General features: G+C 37.5%; 9 protein-coding genes across 9 annotated transcripts; 8 read left to right on the forward strand and 1 right to left on the reverse strand.

Moving 5' to 3' along the window:
- Positions 1–84: 84 nt before the first annotated feature.
- Positions 85–1,776, forward strand: PHYBLDRAFT_169918 (hypothetical protein; the record flags this gene model as incomplete). The annotated part of the gene is made up of 4 exons (XM_018436210.1): positions 85–246; positions 358–594; positions 700–1,342; positions 1,385–1,776. 4 exons carry the CDS (start codon positions 85–87, stop codon positions 1,774–1,776), a joined length of 1,434 nt encoding a protein of 477 aa, XP_018290049.1.
- Positions 1,777–2,365: 589 nt separating this feature from the next.
- PHYBLDRAFT_169919 (hypothetical protein) lies at positions 2,366–3,284 on the forward strand (the record flags this gene model as incomplete). The annotated part of the gene is made up of 5 exons (XM_018436211.1): positions 2,366–2,400; positions 2,456–2,820; positions 2,871–2,963; positions 3,023–3,217; positions 3,268–3,284. 5 exons carry the CDS (start codon positions 2,366–2,368, stop codon positions 3,282–3,284), a joined length of 705 nt encoding a protein of 234 aa, XP_018290050.1.
- A 443-nt stretch (positions 3,285–3,727) lies between these two features.
- On the forward strand, positions 3,728–5,624 carry PHYBLDRAFT_169920 (hypothetical protein; the record flags this gene model as incomplete). The annotated part of the gene is made up of 3 exons (XM_018436212.1): positions 3,728–4,074; positions 4,153–5,267; positions 5,353–5,624. The coding sequence occupies 3 exons, from the start codon at positions 3,728–3,730 to the stop codon at positions 5,622–5,624; spliced, it is 1,734 nt and encodes a 577-aa protein (XP_018290051.1).
- A 2,816-nt stretch (positions 5,625–8,440) lies between these two features.
- Positions 8,441–9,578, forward strand: PHYBLDRAFT_169921 (hypothetical protein; the record flags this gene model as incomplete). The annotated part of the gene is made up of 3 exons (XM_018436213.1): positions 8,441–8,896; positions 9,102–9,165; positions 9,538–9,578. The coding sequence occupies 3 exons, from the start codon at positions 8,441–8,443 to the stop codon at positions 9,576–9,578; spliced, it is 561 nt and encodes a 186-aa protein (XP_018290052.1).
- A 189-nt stretch (positions 9,579–9,767) lies between these two features.
- PHYBLDRAFT_68710 (hypothetical protein) lies at positions 9,768–10,313 on the forward strand (the record flags this gene model as incomplete). The annotated part of the gene is made up of 3 exons (XM_018441999.1): positions 9,768–9,836; positions 9,892–10,052; positions 10,223–10,313. The coding sequence occupies 3 exons, from the start codon at positions 9,768–9,770 to the stop codon at positions 10,311–10,313; spliced, it is 321 nt and encodes a 106-aa protein (XP_018290053.1).
- Positions 10,314–11,562: 1,249 nt separating this feature from the next.
- On the reverse strand, positions 11,563–11,985 carry PHYBLDRAFT_68709 (hypothetical protein; the record flags this gene model as incomplete). Its single annotated transcript, XM_018441998.1, has 3 exons — positions 11,563–11,656; positions 11,711–11,716; positions 11,738–11,985. The coding sequence occupies 3 exons, from the start codon at positions 11,983–11,985 to the stop codon at positions 11,563–11,565; spliced, it is 348 nt and encodes a 115-aa protein (XP_018290054.1).
- Positions 11,986–12,267: 282 nt separating this feature from the next.
- PHYBLDRAFT_68708 (CCHC-type zinc finger transcription factor) lies at positions 12,268–12,869 on the forward strand (the record flags this gene model as incomplete). The annotated part of the gene is made up of 2 exons (XM_018441997.1): positions 12,268–12,480; positions 12,729–12,869. 2 exons carry the CDS (start codon positions 12,268–12,270, stop codon positions 12,867–12,869), a joined length of 354 nt encoding a protein of 117 aa, XP_018290055.1.
- Positions 12,870–15,456: 2,587 nt separating this feature from the next.
- PHYBLDRAFT_169923 (hypothetical protein) lies at positions 15,457–16,418 on the forward strand (the record flags this gene model as incomplete). The annotated part of the gene is given in 4 exon segments (XM_018436214.1): positions 15,457–15,789; positions 15,973–16,223; positions 16,243–16,289; positions 16,402–16,418. The coding sequence occupies 4 exon segments, from the start codon at positions 15,457–15,459 to the stop codon at positions 16,416–16,418; spliced, it is 648 nt and encodes a 215-aa protein (XP_018290056.1).
- A 609-nt stretch (positions 16,419–17,027) lies between these two features.
- Positions 17,028–18,103, forward strand: PHYBLDRAFT_68706 (hypothetical protein; the record flags this gene model as incomplete). The annotated part of the gene is made up of 3 exons (XM_018441996.1): positions 17,028–17,107; positions 17,438–17,742; positions 18,087–18,103. The coding sequence occupies 3 exons, from the start codon at positions 17,028–17,030 to the stop codon at positions 18,101–18,103; spliced, it is 402 nt and encodes a 133-aa protein (XP_018290057.1).
- Between the last annotated feature and the right edge of the window lie 495 nt (positions 18,104–18,598).

The following is an 18,598-nucleotide window of genomic DNA, read 5'->3' on the forward strand; positions in this document are numbered from 1 at the left end:
TTATTAAAACATTTTTTTATTTTTTTTTCTCTTGCTCCCCTTTATTTTGAATACAAATATTATATCATAAACACAAGTTTCACAATGTCCAACACTACCTACAACCTGTCCAATATGCAGAATGCATTGGTCGACTCGCCTTTTAGAGAAATAAAAATGCTTCCATTAAAAACAATAGTGTCAGTTAGAGCCAGTGAATGGCAGGAATGTCTCGATCTCATTCACAAACTTTGTTCAACAAAGTGGGTAAAGAAAAGAGATTTGTGTATCTCAAACGATTTGGTGTTTTCAGAGACAAGATGATATCATTGTGGAGGCAAATATGAAACAAAGCGTACTCACTGTTTAGCACAAAAGGATTCGAAGCGTTGTGGATGTTCTGCTTTTCTTCACATTAAGCAATATGTCAGCTCAGATGTTGTTACTTTTTGCATGTCAGCAGATTATACAAATCATGTTCCTGGAAACAAATCAGACCTTAGAACTTTGCCTTTGTCTTCTAAAGCTATCAAAATGATTGAGAATCTTCTTAAAGGAGGAAGCAATTGTAGAAATACTAGAATTTCTGTTCTAAACCGGATTGAGGAATGGGGTGTAAGTATTAGAAAGCCCAACTATGAAGATGTGTATAACAGAATGAAAAAGATGTGTGATTAAATATTAAGAAAGTCTTTAAACAAGTGTTAAATAAAAATATAGTTGAAGAATCTGTTATACATGTTTCATTCAGATGAAGACAGATCTCTAGCAATCTGGATGAATGAAAGGTTGCCCTCCCAAAATTACTGTATCTTCACTGCCCAGCTATTATCCTTTAATGCCTCTTTGTTGCCTTTTGCATTTGGATTTCAATCACCCTCCCAAATTGCACTCATGACAATTTCCAAGTCAGTTTGCATTGATGCTACTCATGGAATCTCTGCAAGAAGTATGGAAGTTCTTTACTCAATCGTCACACACCATCCGGAAACAGGCAAAGACATGCCAATAACATACATGATCACAAATGATCATAGTGCCACCCCTATAGATCAATGGCTGGTACACCTCTACACAAATAGTGGATTTACATCTACAAACATTGCCATTGATTGTAGCATAGCTGAGATCAATGCTATCACAGCAGTGCTGCCTCAAGCTGCAATCCACTTTTGCAACTTTCATGTTCTTTGTGCCTGGCAGCAAAATCATGACAGCAAAGTGAAGTTAGATGCGTCATACACATCAGAGCAGCTTGGAAAGTACAAGCAAGATTTAAAGAATGATCTGAAAGATATTCTTGTTGAATCTGATGAGGAGATGTTCCTGGAGAAAATTGACTACTTTACAGAACGTATTCAGAGTCAAAATCAATTTCTCTAGTATTTTGAACAAAGGTGGGCAGGAACAATGGAGTTGTTGAGAAGATGGGAAAGACTGTACATACAGCCCAGCCATCTACAATACCTGACCAACAATTATATTGAACCATGGCACAATCAGCTCAAGACGATATATATGAATCGTGCGTGTGTTAGAAGACTAGACCGTTTGGTTTTCATTTTGACAGATGATATTGAATTTTTCTACAGTGAAGAAGTGGAAAGAATTCACATCAACAATGGAAGAATGGGGCCAGTTGAGAACAAGCTATCTTGGCACTCTTATGCAGCCTCCCAGATTCAAGAGGATATACTCCCTACTATGATCATCAGCCCGTCTGATGAGATTAGAAACAGTATGGATGACTCTGATGGGAAGTGGAAGATCAAGTCGTTCATATCGGAAGATTTGTAGTATAGTGTGCTTGTAATCAATAACTTGATTCAAACATGCTCTTGCCCAAGCTTTTTGGGATTTCTGAAGGTTTATGGGCTTTTAAAGCTCCAAATTCAAACTCCACCCTTTGCTTACAGTGTCATAAAGCAATCTATAGATCACCAGTTCAATTCTCACAAGAGACATATCAATATTTAGTGAAATATAACATATTTAAATCATTATTATTAATTATTTTAATGTTTGTTTTCTCTATCAATTTGTGACTTCAAGTGACGTTCATATACTTAAAACAATGCCGTGAATGTAAGCTATATAGATTCAATTTAAGCATCACATAATGTCACAAATTGATAGAGAAAATGTAATTATAAAGTTTCTAGTATCTATTTTAAGTGTTATAATCTTATAAATAATAGTTTGTGTGGTTTAGTCACGTGCCACGTCACAGAAAAGTTTTTTTGGTGGCTTTTATTTTGTTTAAATATTATATTTATTTGTTTTTTTTTGCTTTCTTTTCTTTTATTTCTACTTTATTTATTTTGAAATGAATAATTAATCTTTTTTATCAGTTCGTCTATTATCTATTCCTCCTTTGAGCTATGTTATGGCGTTAACATATACATCTGAATTTGCAAAACAGTAAGTAAAAAAGCTATTTTTAATTATTATATATTAATATTTAATATATATAAAGATATTTGATTGCACAGAGTGCTTTATATCCACAAAATCATATTATTTTTACTTGTTCTGGTGGCAGTTCTATGGACTATATATTTGAAAAAGACAGAGGCTACAGTTACAGATGCAGTGGAGTAAATAACATGGGAGCAACATGTTGTAAAAGAGAAAGAAAATCTGAAAGATTGGATTCTTTCTTTGCACAAAGACATCTTTCCTATAATGTTGTTATGCAAGGAATATATTACTGGTTAAACTGGATTCCTAGAATGACAATGGGAGTTATGCTTGGTGTTTCTCCAGAAACTATAAGACATCTCATTGCTAGTATTCACCAATTGATTCAAATGGATTTAACAAACAATGATATGAGAATTAGTAAGTTTATAAGAGTTAACTATATACAGATATATTAAATATTTTTATAGGAGGTATTGATGCCAATGGTCAATCCATTATTGTTGAAATTGATGAAAGCAAATTTGGAAAGAGGAAATATCACCAAGGACATCGAGTAGAAGGTGTTTGGGTTCTGAGGGTATTGAGAAAACAGCAGAACGAAAAACATTTTTGCTGACAGTTCCTCAGAGAGATGCTGCAACTCTACTTCAAGTGATAAAGAAGCATGTAAAGCCCAATAGCATTATTCACACAGATTGCTGGGCTGCATATGGGGGATTGACATCAGTGGTTGATATGAACTATACTCATAGAACAGTCAATCACAATGTTGAGTATGTTACATCTGATGGTATTCATACCAATACTATAGAAGGTAAAATACTATATAAGATAAAAATATTTTATTAACTTTTATGACATAAGTCTGTGGAATGGAATAAAAATGAACTGCAAGGCCAGTGTTGTATCCAACATAATCGTAGATTCAAATAGAGTGCACAGACAATAAGACAAAGACATATTGAATAAGTGACCAGTATCAATTATACATTATTTCTCACACTATCATTAAATAAAGAATATAACGATAACAAGGTCACACACCTTAGTCAACATCACTAATCACTCAAAAAAGAGCGTGGGTAATAACTTAACAATATATTATCTATGATATAAGAAAACAGACATCACATGATATACTCATATCATTATCCTAAATACACATGCAATGTCTATATAAACTCACATAGCAAATAGCAATAGAAGATCATCTTTCTTTTTATCAATAAACAAAGTCTCAACATACTTCTTGTCTGCACTTTGTTTTTCTTTCTTTTCTAAAAATATAACATTTTTTACAGTGAACTCTTATCACAATCAAAACATGTCTTCTGAAAACCAGTCTCCCGCCCCCAGTGTTCAGAGCAGCCTCAACACAAGTGAAATTGCAAGCAATGAACAGGTCAACAAGTCCATGTTGGCTATTACCAGACTTAGGGATCTCCTGGCTGCTGCTTCCATAGCCCTAGCCAATGTCATTGAACAAAACCAGCCTGAGGACACCAAGAATCAAATAAGGCTGACAATTGCGGCCACAGAAGGCGATCTGGCTATCCTCATGCCAGCACACACCCATTTGCTTCGTTCTGGTTCTGCCCGCACTGAGCAAGTTGCTCCCCAATCCCATGTTGTACCTCGTGAGCTACCAGTTCTTCAGTGGCAAGGAAACGAGTAGGACAGCACCCAGAAGGTCTACTCGTCCATTGAAGAGTGCCTGGACAAATTTGAGGATGTGCTCCACTCATACAGTCTGAACCTTAATGTGGACTGGCACTGTCTACTCCCCATTGTTCTGTTAAGAGAACAGCTTTCCTGGTATGACAACTACCTTTGTAGTTCCCCCGAGCTTTCCTGGTCCTTTGTCCGCGACGCCTTTATCAAGGTATATGGAATCAACAACCTTGAGCATCAAGTACAGCTCACACATGAGCTGATGCTCATGAGAATGAGCCCTACAGAAACTGTCAGCAACTACACAGACTGTTACCAAAGGGTTCGTTGGGAAGCTGACGTGGCAGACAACATACAGGCAGCCATTGCATACACTGCCACACTTCTGCCTGAGCTGGCAAGACAAGTCTCCTTGCTACAAGTCAACATGCCCAGGAAAAAACGGGACACCATTGACAAGGCTGCTTCTCTGGCCCAGTTCATCTATAGCAAGGTCTTTCTGATGAGCTTGCACAACGACCCTGTGCCCAAAGGCCGCCATCTCAGCCCAGAACAGACGACCCGCATGTCTGCTGCCACCTCTTCTGCCCGCTCCCCTGGTTCTTCCCATGAAGCCACACAGAGCCGTGAGCACTCTTCCAGCAAGAGGTGCTCGCTCCATGGCAAGGGCAGCCATGACTCCAAAGACTGCCACATCCTCAAGAACGCACTGGCAGCAAAAGGGGGCAATTGGGTTGAAAAAGCCCCCTACATCAACAAGTACGTTGGTTCTGCTCCTTGCCGTTGGTGTGGTGAAGTTTGGTCCCACAAACTTTGCTGTTCTTCCATTGCTGGTTCCTTCAGCTCTTCCAGTTCTGCGTCTGGCTCTCTCAGGGGCTCTGCTCCCCACTTCACCATCCGTTTTGCCCACACTGTCTCTGACAACAGTTCTCCCTCAGATGTCAGCACATCTGAGGACGATCAGTCCATGCACATGAACTTTGAACAGTGCTCCCCATGTAAGTACATGGGCACTCACGTAGATCTCAGTAAACAGTCTACTCACTCCTATCTCATTCCTATTTCTTTAGAAAAGGAAAAACTACAGGCACTGGTAGACACTGGGGCCACCATCAGCTCTGTCAACACCAAGCTCTGTAGCAAGTTTGGGTGGTCAATAATTCCTCGCAAAGAGAAAATTGTGTTGGCCACTAGTAATGCTATAGCTCATAGACTAGGAGTAACAAAACCAATAAAAGTTTTTTTATAACAACAAACACATTATACATTCTTTTGAAGTTTTGGATCTTGCTGAGAATAAAGATGTTAGTATTGGTACAGATTTAATGCCAAGCCTTGGTATTCATTTACTGGGACTAGCAGAGAGTTGGTACGGTTCTAATACACCTCAGACCCCTACACCCATAGCTGAAATAGAAAAGCTCAATAATTCACCAGCTGGTACACCTACTGAACATTCTCAATTCATAAAGGCTCTACTACCCTTTATTAAAGCCAATGAAGCCATACCCATCACTTCATTTTGTACAGTTAAGGAATCTATTGTATGACTACCAATGCCCCCAGGTCAAGTAGTTTATAGACGAAATGTCCTATTGCTGTACAACTTGTTCCACTGATGGCCAAACATATAAACCAATGGCTTACTGATGGCACCATACAAAGGGCACCCATCAATACTAAGTGGAACAGCCCACTTACATTCGCTCCTAAAAAAGATGAGTTTGGTAATCCCACAGGCAAGCGTCCTTGCTTAGATCCCAGAGCTATCAACACTCTGCTACCTGACAACAGATTCCCTCTGCCACTCATCTCTGAACTCTTTCACAGACTACAGGGTGCAACAATCTTCACTACGCTAGACCTCAAGAGTGCCTTTCATCGATTCAAAATTCATGAAGACGATAGACACAAGACTACATTCACATTTGAAGGCAATCAGTATATGTTTCGAGGATGTCCCTTTGGTCTCAAGCCATTGTCGTCCAAGTTTCAGTGAGTAGTCAATTTGATTTATCACGATACTCCATATGTCACTGCATTTGTCAACAATATCGTAGTTTTTTCCACTAACATGTCTGACCATGTTAAACACATTCAAATGGCTATTCAAAAGCTCACAGATGTCAATCTCATTCTCAATCTGCAGAAATGTCACTTTGCACAAACTTCCGTATCATTACTGGGTTTTACTGTAAGCACTAGAGGTATTGATCTTGATGCTCGCAAGGTTCACAATGCTACCATGTGGCCACAACCCAAGCCTGGCAAAGACATTCAACACTTTATGGGTCTCGTCAACTATTTTCGTGAGCACATTCCCAACTTGTCACAACTGTCTTCTCCTCTGGACAAACTACGCAATGCTGACTCACTACACGGGTTATGGACAGAAGAACAAACACAAGCTTTTTCCAAGCTCAAAATTGCACTTACACACGCACCAGTCCTAAGCCACTCTGACACAGCCCAACCTGTGGTGATCCAGACACTCAGATGTTGGATTTATCACATATAAGAACATATTCATATTGGGATAGCATAGTAGCTATCATCTTGTCAGTATAAAATATATATAAACGATTAAGTAATCAGCCCAATAATTATTACAGTTAGTACTGTAGATAATATCTTAAAGATTGTTAAGATAATTATATCATACTGCCAGGTAAACTGTGTCAGATCGATATGGAGCTAATTTAGTAGGAAGTCCTAAAGCTCTAGTATAAAAGAGAAAAGAATAGCTAAGAGCTAAAGAAGTACGATTTATGACTTGATGTCATAATTGTAACACCGACACTAGTTAAGCAGTAAATACACTCTAATAACCAAATATAGTAAAGGAAGAAAGCCTTAAGAAACTAAGACGTAATGACAAGAGCAGATTGTGTTTTCTTATAAAAAGGGACACTTTTTATTTATGAATAAAAAACTGATATACAGTCTCAAAGTATTTCTATACGTCTCTATTCTCAAATATTTTATTTTTCTATTGTTTCGTACCTGAAATACCACACAACCATTTCTGGTTGCCACAGACGTCTCCAACACAGATATTGGCGCCGTGCTCTATCAGATCATAGACAACCAATATTGCTATATTGGTTTTATGGCACGGTCACTTTCCAAATCTGAATGCAACTATCCTGTCACCAAACGCGAACTTTTGGGCATCATTTATGCTTTGACTAAATTCTATAAGTTCTTGTGGGGTAACAAGTTCACGTTGTACACAGATCACAAGGCTCTCACGTACCTTCACATGCAAGAAATTGCCAACCCTATAATAATAAACTGGCTTGATGTACTCTGCGACTATACTTATGACATAGTCCACCACCCTGGCATTGACAATATATTGCCAGATGTTTTATCGCGCCTTTTCACCTCGGAAAAACCGCTGGGTGAGGGTAAAACTGTAGAAATCTCTATGAATCATCCAACAAAGAACACACAAAATACACATGCTATCCAACGCATGCACAACACAGGGGATATGATAACACCACCTATCAAAGACAGACAGCATCTACTCAACCAAGCACATCTACTCAGCCACTTTGGTACAGACGCTATTGTCAATGCTATATATAGTGATGGACTACACTGGACTAATCTCAAGCAAGAGGCAACAGAAACAGTAAAGCACTGCTTGAAATGCCAACGGTTCAATGTCTCAAAACACGGCTATCATCCGCTGAATCCTATTACAGCCAGTCAACCAGGTGAACACTGGGCCATAGACTTAGCTGGCCCATACACCACCTCGCGCAATGGTAATCATTACATGCTAGTAATGGTTGACATCTTTTCCCAATTCTGCATACTCCGCGCAATTTCAGATAAGACATCTTTAACAATTGCAAAACAACTCATTCAAATCTTTTGCGACTTTGGCCTACCCAAGGTTTTACAGTCAGATAATGGTACCGAGTTTGTCAACGAACTCGTCAAGACTTTCACAAATACAGCAGGAATTGATCATTGGCTTGTAACACCCTATCATCCGCGAGCAAATGGAGTTGCTGAAAAATGGGTACACACAGCCAAGGAAGTCATCAACAAGAGAACACAGGGAGCAAAGCAAGACTGGGACATATATATCCCAAGCACACAGCTAGCCATAAATAGCAAATATGCTAAACTACATGGCACACGCCCATTCACTCTAATGTTTGCAAGACAACCAAATGATTTTGCTGATTACAGAAAAACAGAGAGCACGCACAACGCTCCTAACAGTCTATCAGATATGAAAAAAAGAATTGAACAAATGGAGACTGTCGTATTCCCAGCAATCTGCAAACGCATCAAAGCTACACAAGCTGCTGATAAAGGAAAACACAACAAAGACCATAAAATAATAATGGAGTTCCCAAACGACAGCAATGTGATGATAAAGAACATATTAAGAAAGTCTAAGACGGACCTAAGATATGAAGGACCATTCACAGTCAAGGGCAGAACAAAGGGAGGCAGCTACATTTTGCAAGACGAAACGGGAGCACTTCTATCACAAAACATTCCACCTTCGCAGATAAAGCTGATCTCACAAGATACTGTTATATCTCCAGATAGCTTTTACAAGATACAGGCCACCATTGATCACCATCAAGAAAAAGGTGACTATCTTTACAGAGTGCACTGGAAAAACTATGTACCAGATCAAGACACTTGGGAACCCACAAGCAATTTCAACAATCTGAGCATAATTGACAAATATTGGCAAAGACGAGGTCCAGAGAAACCCACCAATAAATCTACAATTATACATAACAAGCGTACAAATCCAACACAAGAACCTACACGCTTTAGCAAACACGTACGCAAATAAAGACATTTGCTCTCATACATGTACAGATACTCCCCTAAGCAATTCAAACGGTTGTTCCAACCTGGAGGGGGGTAATGTTGTATCCAACATAATTGTAGATTCAAATAGAGCACACAGACAATAAGACAAAGACATATTGAATAAGCGACCAGTATCAATTATACATTATTTCTCACACTATTATTAAATAAAGAATATACCGATAACAAGGTCACACACCTTAGTCAACATCACTAATCACTCAAACAAGAGCGTGGGTAATAACTTAACAATATATTATCTATGATATAAGAAAACAGACATCACATGATATACTCATATCATTATCCTAAATACACATGCAATGTCTATATAAACTCACATAGCAAATAACAATAGAAAATCATCTCTCTTTTCATCAATAAACAAAGTCTCACCATACTTCTCGTCTGCACTTTGTTTTTCTTTCTTTTCTAAAAGTATAACAGCCAGAGTGTAAACAAAACAAATGATACCATAGATATTGATGGAATTCATATAGAGAAAAAAATATGAGAACAGATTGTGACAAGGAATACTAAAGATGTTAGCTGAGGTTTTTTTTGGAAGCATTGTTGACAACCTAATATTTACAAATTATGAATATTTAGATGATGAAGATGAAGAATATACTGATTCTACAATGGTTTAATAAAAAAATATAAAAAATTTGGATTTAAATTAATTTGTTTTAATAATATTAAAACAATAATATAAAAACAAAACATAAATACATTTTAATTCAAATATATCAAAAGAATAACATCATTCAACATCTAATAATAGGTATAAGATAAGCTTTATATCTTAAAAAAAATCAAATAAAAATACAGAGTGCAAAATGTATCCAGCTAGAATCGAACCAGACTCTCCGCATCAGCAAAACGTAACTGTAATAAGTCGGCCAAAAGTATATGTAGTCAAAAAATATTTATTATTTTTATGTATTGCCTTTAATTCAAAAGCATATTTGTTACCATTCTTATATAAACTTTGAAACTGCATTATCTTCACTGTTGTGGTGGTTGAAGTTGAAGAATTTTTTAAGAGGAAGAATTGAAGATTTGAGATTAGGAACAAAGATTCGTGAGAACTTGTGTAGGTTTTGTTTATTGAGAAAGATTTGGTATCAAAGTTTGATGAGGTTCCTACACTGAACTACTACTGCTATTTATATTATTTTGGACTGGGAAAATTATATGACTGGGGTCAGGTAATGGATTCTATCTGAGTCTTAATCAGAGCAACGTGATCTTGAGATAATTAATGCATAATTAATTATATAAATGTGTGTAGTCTCAATGAAGTATTAACATCGAAAGTAAATGTGTTTATGAGTTATAATTATGCTTATAATAATCCACTGAAGTATCTCATATTATGGTGATATCATCATATGAAATATAATCACTATCATGCATGCTAAATCTGTGTGTTAAATAATAAAGTAATCGGTAGACACCTTTGACTGAAATAGCTGAGGCTTTATATTATTTCCTTCAGACTTATTCTCAATTACAGCAGTAGTCAATACTCATTTACAACATTCACAACAAAAAACAGTACCAAAATATGATGACTATTGATTAATATCTATGAAATTTGGGCTATCTAAATCTGGTTTTGCTGTTATTATAGAACAAATATTCGCAGAGTAATTTTTAAAAAAAGATATTAAAACACAGATATATAGAACACAAAAAATGATTGGTTTTTAGCTTAAGAACATTGATCTGATTTTGAAAACTCATAGAGATATTATATATATTAGTAGTTTAAATCTGGCTTTAAAAAACCCATAAACCTTCATTTAACCTTCTCTTTTCAGTGTTACAAGATTTTCTTTTGTTTAACCAAGCTTACAAATTTCCAGTCTCATTCATCTATATCTATATCTTATCATTTTTTTATCAATAATTACAAATATAAATATCTCAATATCTTAATTAATAAACAGCATCTAAAGTCTACTCTATTTTTTCATTATAAAACTTCGTGGAAGATTCTGCTCTGCTCTGCTCTTTGGCACTGACTGCACTGAGATTGAGAATCTGAAACTATACTTCGAATTTCTAGCTGTTGTCTAGACAAACACTCTTTACAATCAAACATCGTACATCACAGTCTCACTTGAACAGCTTTTTGTTGTAAGCAAAAAACTTTTAAGTAAGACCAAACCTTCTTTTCTTTTTTATTTGGAAAAAAAATATCCAAGTCACAAAATTATAGAAAGAAAAATTCTCTAGGCCAATAATATTGCTTGGATACTATACCCTACTATATTTAGCTTCCAATTTTTGTGGTGATAGAATTTTTTGTTTCATTTTGATTTTTTAGTAATTTTTTAATTATTATAGACCAAAAATGAAGTCACAATTACAAAAAATGCCCCTTTTTTCCTGTAGTGTATTGTCATGAGCATGTCATTCCTAGAATCTAAATTCTAATCTAGGCAATCCAATTCAATCCTTCTCAGAAATACTACACTTTGCTAGAAGTTTTCAATATCTGATAACTTCTAGCAAAATCTCTTTAAGATAGTATAAATACAAATTGCTTCATCGAAATAAGACATTATCTTTATTCTTCTGAAAAACTACTCTTGTGATATATTCCAGCTGCTTCAAAGGCAACTTCTAATCCCGACATATAACACTTATTTTAGTATACTTCATGGCTTTCTCTGCTATATAACTGGACCCCCCACAGGGAACTACCTCATAACTGGCTATACAAACACTTCACCAACTATTACAACACACATACTAGGACTCTCTTTTACCTACGTGCCTACACTAACAAACACTATACCAACATTCTGCCATGCTATTATACTTGGGTCTAATGACCCTCTGACAAAACCTTGCACTTGGCAAGAAAGTACTAGCCAGTTCTCTATTTACTACACTACTCCTCCAGAAATCTCTCCTGAATTCATTGTTTTCTTTGACGCTCTGCTCCAGTTCTTTTTGCCTGGAAAAATCTTTGGCCTGAACCCTTCCAATAAAGCTGGAACTCTCTTTGAGCTCCACTTGAGCTCCAAAGATGTTTGTGCTCATGCTTGCTGTGTAGGCTTTTGATACAACAACAAAACTGCTCTTGCCTTCCCTGCCATTGCTAGCTTATCTAAATTGTTTAAGCTGACTTTGTCAAAGCTCTCCCAATTCCCTCCTCAAGTGTATGCTACCTTGGATACCAAACTTTGTAATGCTCTCACGAAATATAACTATGTGCACAATATTTCCATTAACACATTGTTTGGGTTTATGGATAGAAGTGGACATGCATATGTGGAGCGTTCTTCATATGAGGAAGTTGCCCACCTTCCACTTTGCTTTAAAATGGATTTCGATGATAATATGACGTTCTTGACCACTTGGCTCAATATGGGAGTCCATTGCACTCTATGTCAAACTATGGGTCATGACTATGACAACTGTCACAATCCACCAAAAGAAACTTACTTGTGCTATGGCTGCCATCAGGTTGGCCATTTTTGCTCTAAATGTCCTCGTGCTGCTGAAGTGGACAACCCATACAAATGGGATTACAAGGTTCCTGAACCGCATGGCCCTCATCGCACCACTGCCACCCGCAACACCACCAACTGACCCACTGTCACTCACTCTGGCTCACATTTGAAGAAGACCCTTCCCCCCTCCTTCACCACAGCCAATCTTTATGTTCTACTTGACCCTTCCCTCTCTTCTGCTGGGCCTCAACACAACCCGCCAACACCACCAAAGCTGTACCTACCGATTCACATACCAAGACACCAAAAACACCTCCCCTCCCTTTTGAGGCGAACTTAGTTGATAGGGAAACACTCCCTGCTGATGATCTCATGCTCACCATTGACAACTTGGCAGAGGTGGAGACATACTTTGAGAAAAACTGCGAAGACGACTCTATGAAGGGTATTGAAGAAACTATCCTCCAATAATAATTATGATAAAAATTGCATCTATGAATTGCTGTGAATTAGCTAAAATTAACTACCCACAAATGTGCTCCCTATTTATAAGACATCTTTGATCCTGCGGAATCGATTTACTTGCCCTTCAAAAAACTCATGCCAATACTGAACTTCTCCAACAGATGTTCCATACACAATTCCATGCCCAAGATTCCTTATGGTCTCTGCAATGTGGTATTGTTTCTCTTTCTCCGCACCTATCTTTTATTAACCCTCTATTCAGCCCTTGTGGCCATTGCATCTCTACTACAGTCATACATACTAATAGTTCCATTGTCTCTTTCCATATATGCGTTGTTTATGCCCCAGCTTCCTACCAGGACTGCTTTTCTTTCCTATGCTCTCTTCTCAACTCTCCAGCACTACTTCCTCATCTCCTATCCTCATGCATACTTTTGGGTGACTTCAATTACACCTACTGCACTACTTCTTCTAATCCTTGCCAGGCCCCTCCCAAATGGCTTAACTTTATTTCTAACCATTTTGTGGATTGCATTACATTAAGTGAAGTTTCTGCCCCAACCTTCCACTGACAACTTTGCTCCTTCTCTATAGACTATGTATTTGCTTCTTCTGTTCTTATCCCATGTCATCAGTCCTCTTCTGTGTTCTATATATATTAGAATTGGTCTGATCATTGTCTAGTAGCTGCTACTTTTAAGTTCACTGTCAATGATGAAACAGGAAAGAGAATGTGATATGCCAACTCTCAACTTGCCTGAAATTTCACTTTCTGTACAGAATTTTATGTCTATATTTCTACTTCCTCTATATATATTCCCACAAGTCTAATAGGATAGATTAAAACACATGCTTACAAAATTCATCAAGTTCTTTACTAGATGCTGCATACAGATACTCACTACACTGGAGGCCAGACTTCAAAGTAAATGTAACAAGTTGATCTACAAGTTCAGACAACAACCCGCCCAAAACTTCCAATTACCCATTATTGAAAGACAGTTGCAATAAGTCCAGCTGAAGAGAATGAAAATTCTTGCTCTGTGTGCAAGCAAACATTGGCAAGAGAATGGAGAGATCTCCGCAGGATATCTCAAGTAAACAGTTGCAGAATGCTATGCCAAAAAGAACATCACCAAACTATACCATCTCATCACTGACCACTTACACACTGAGCCTGATGGCATGACTGAAGCTGCCGCTTCTTTCTACAATGTCCTGTATATATCTGAACCAATAGATCAACTAGCCATAGACAATTTACTTCGCCACCTTCCCTATGATCTCTGTCTCTCTGATACTATATGTTCCTCTCTGACTGCTGAACTTTGCATCGAAGACATACGAGAAGGTGTGTCTTGCTCTCCACAAATAAGTAACCCAGAACCAGACAGCCTCCCTTATGAGATCCCCCAATTCGTTTTTTATCACCATTCTTGCTTCCAGTTGCTGACACAAATTTACAATGATGCTCTTAGTGGTGGCCAATTACCTTTATCCTGGCAAACAACATATATTTCTCTGTTGCCCAAGAAAGGAGATCTTTCATATCTGAAGAATTGGCGACCAATTGCTCTGATCAATGCTGATGCCAAGGTTTTTACTCGGCTTCTCAATGCTCAAACAATCAAAGCTGCTGGAGTGCTTGTATTTCCATATCAAAATGAATTTGTCTATGGCCAATTTATTGCTGATAATGATATTGTTATAAAGTTGGTTATGGACCATGCCAATTCTACTGGTCACTCTGGAATTTTTCTTCTCTTGGATTAGCAAAAGGCTTACAACTGGGTTCACCCTGACTATCTTCAACAAGTTCTTATAAAATTCGGCTTTCCTCCTTCAATTATAACTTGCATCACTAACCTTTTCTTCTCTTTCGATCTTAAGATTAATGTAAACGGTTTTCTTTCTTGTCCTCTTTGTCAAGCACGTGGACTCAGACAGGGTGACCCCATGTCCCCTGTTCTGTTTAATCTGGCCTTTGAACCACTTTGCACCAACTCATACATAGCCCTCAGTTTCCTGGATTTGAGATCCAGAGTACACCTGAACATCCCGCACCTTCACCCATAAAGCTACTCACTTATGCCATGATCTTCTGGTTTACCTCCCATAGATCCAGGACATGTCCCAATTGCAGCACCATCTTGCCACCTATGTCTCTGCTCCCAACGCATGTATCAACCTTCACAAGACCTAAGCTTTCTCTCTGTAAGGCAGACCTCATCCTCACTGAGTGAACACTTTTCACAGCTTGCAGATTATAGATTGGCATGATAGTTGCTCTCCAGAACCTTTCTGCTACCTTGGCTCTCCGATCATCTCCTCCCTCACCCAACGCAACTCCTTCTGCTCACAAATCCTGTCTAAGATAGAGTGAGCTTCACAGATCCACCTCTCCTGTGCCTTGTCCTTCCATGGTCATGCTACGGTCCTAAACTCTCTTATATTGTCAAAGCTCTGGCATGCTCTTCGTGTTGTATCTGTTCTTGGCACCTTCTTTACCAAAGCTTGCTCTCTCACATGTCACTTTCTTCAGTATCAAAGCTTCCTACTGATTAGACTTGACACTATATGTCTTCCCACAAAAATGGGCGGTTTAGGGTTTTTGAATCCAAAATTGCAACAAGGTGTCCTTCAGCTCCATTGGCTTCGACCTCTGTTCCAATCCACTTCATCTCCTTCTGGCCTGATAATGCCTTGGCTGCTATATCTTTTTTGGCATTGTCTGCCTGATGTCTATCCCCATCTTCCTTTCATTTTTCCTGACCTCAGACACCCTCGATTCCGCACTTATACCAATCCTTTCTTTAATCCTTTTCCTTTTCTCATTCTCCACACATCCTCCGCAAAGTCCTTCAGCAGGTGGTTGATCATTATCTTTTCCTTCGCGCATTTGTCATTCGCACTTGCCTGCCTCAAAGTATCTTGACCAAACATTTCCCTGACTTAATGACTCGCATGAGCACTGAGATTGACCCTTCTACACTTCTGTTGGCCCTCTCTCCTACCTTTTTTTTTTGGAAATGCTTGTCTACACGCCAATTCCGTTCCTCCTGTGAAGTAGCTACTTTTTCTATTGAGGATGTACTACACAACATATAAGCCATCAAATGGCATCAATTCTGGTCTTTTGTCCTTCCATATGCCTCTTTCAACACTTGGTTCTGGCTGCTTCACCACAAGATCTCATATCGATCAGTGCTGCATTACCGTATTCCCACCTTATTTCCCTCCCCTAATTGTTCACTTTGTGGAACAGAAATTGACACTCAAGATCATTTTCTTTACGCATGTCCACTCAAGCTTCCTCTCTGGCACACACTCTGGCTCGCACATTTTGGCTTTTCCTCTGTTGTATCTAACATAATCGTAGATTTAAATTAAAAGTACAGACACTCAATAAATACGTCAAAGCTAATCGTAAGTACTTTTGTGCAAGTCACAAATATTAAAAAAGATTAACTTATTTTATATATGATAGATTTACTCCATACTTCTTTACCTACTATCTCTTATATAAACTTAATTATAGTAAAGAATGATTGCTGAATCGGTTTGTCTAATAAAAAGTATATCTTTCTTAATCAATTTCTCGAAAAATAACACATTAACTTGTTTTTTTATGATATTTCTTCATTTTTTAGAAATTGCTCTCTTGATTGGCTGAATATGCTGTGACTTGCAGAAAAATACAGGATTTTTGGACCCAAATGAGCTTTTTTTGCAAACTTTCGGCTTTTGGTGAAAATTAAATGGGCAAAGTTCAAATATCATAATGGTGATATAAGACTGGATTTAAAATGACATTAATTCCTGAGGGTAGATCTTTACTTTGTCGTGATTGGGAGTCACAAATGTTCTTCTTGCAGCAGTAAAGAACTACTACAAGCAGGTACATGCATCTGCATAAAAACATTTTTCTTCTTCTATCTGTCTGTATCTCTATCCATAGTTCTCTCATATAAATAGCTTCAAATTCTCTTGAATAAACATTATCTTTCACAAGCTCAAATTCTCTTTATTTCTCTTTTGTATTCAATCTGGTTGCCTAAGCAGTACTATCTCATCTCAAGCTCCACTTACATTATAACCTCTTAGTCACTCTTCCACTCAAACACAACTCAAGCATCTAAGAATAAAGCCACCAATATTGATAAAATGTCAGGATCCAGAATACCATCTGCTGATAACCAGAACAAAAAGACTGTCAAGAGATCTGGGCACCCACAGCTCACCAGGTCTACACACATTTGTGATCTTATTATTGAAAAGAGTGCAAACCATTTCAAGACTCCCACACAGATTTCCTGAGAGCTTGATATTCCCAGACAGACAGTCTGTGGAATTATAAATAAGTTTGAAAAGACGGGAACAATTGAATACCAGTCATTAGGTGGTGACCTTAGAAGTATCATCCAGGACCATCATTAACAATTTATTGTCAACGCTGTTGATGAAAACAACACCATCACCCTAGAGGAATTAAAGATTCTACTTTTAGAAGAGTTTGACAACATTCAGAGCATCAGTGTATCCACTCTGTGCAACTTTCTAAATAATGTTGATAGGATTACACTGAAGAGGTCGACTCCAATAGAAGAGAAGAGAAACGATGAAGAGACTTGTCACAAAAGAAAGGATTTTATATTAAGCCTTCAACCTGAGGGGATTTTGTACAATCATAATTGTATTTTTATCGATGAGGCAGGGTTTAATATCAATATGATTAAAGGTCACACTCGATCAAAAGCTGGCGCACCAGCCTTTGTTAAAACTAAAATCAAGAGAGCAACAAACGTGACGATTCTATTTGCTCTTTCAGCAGAAGGCGTTGAATCATGTCATGCAAAGATTGTGAAAGGTGGCACTACAGGTAAGCACTCAAAGGAGCAATATAAAGCATCTTTTTATCTATGTTTTTTCTATAAAAGTGGCTGTTGTGGTGGTTGAAGTTGAAGAAGTTTTTAAGAGGAAGAATTGAAGATTTGAGATTAGGAACAAAGATTCGTGAGAACTTGTGTAGGTTTTGTTTATTGAGAAAGATTTTGTATCAAAGTTTGACCAGGTTCCTACACTGAACTACTACTGCTATTTATATTGTTTTGGATTGGGAAAATTATATGACTGGGGTCAGGTAATCGATCCTATCTGAGTCTTAATCAGAGCAACGTGATCTTGAGATAATTAATATATGATTAATTATATACATGTGTGTAGTCTCAATGAAGTATTAACATCGAAAGTAAATGTGTTTATGAGTTATAATTATGCTTATAATAATCCACTGATGTATCCCATATTATGGTGATATCATCATATAAAATATAATCACTATCATGCATGCTAAACCTGTGTGTTAAATAATAAAGTAATCAGTAGACACCTTTGACTGGAATAGCTGAGGCCTTATATTATTTCCTTCAGACTTATTCTCAATTACAGCAGTAGTCAATACTCATTTACAACAATATCATCACCAAGCTAAATACAATATCTATATAAACACACAATACTAATAGCAATAGAACATGATCTCTTTTCTGATTCTTTCACTTCTAATAAAACAAATTCTCACCGTACTCTTGTCTGCACTTGTTTTATTTTACATACCATTTTTCTCCCATATATAACACCCCCCAATCCTCTGACATTCACAATGCGCTAAACAATTTTTCCTTCCCTCCCCCCTTGATCCCACTTCGCATCCTGCCTCAATTCTTGGCTCTGTT

Source organism: Phycomyces blakesleeanus (assembly GCF_001638985.1).
Source record: "Phycomyces blakesleeanus NRRL 1555(-) unplaced genomic scaffold PHYBLscaffold_14, whole genome shotgun sequence".
Taxonomy (NCBI): domain Eukaryota; kingdom Fungi; phylum Mucoromycota; class Mucoromycetes; order Mucorales; family Phycomycetaceae; genus Phycomyces; species Phycomyces blakesleeanus.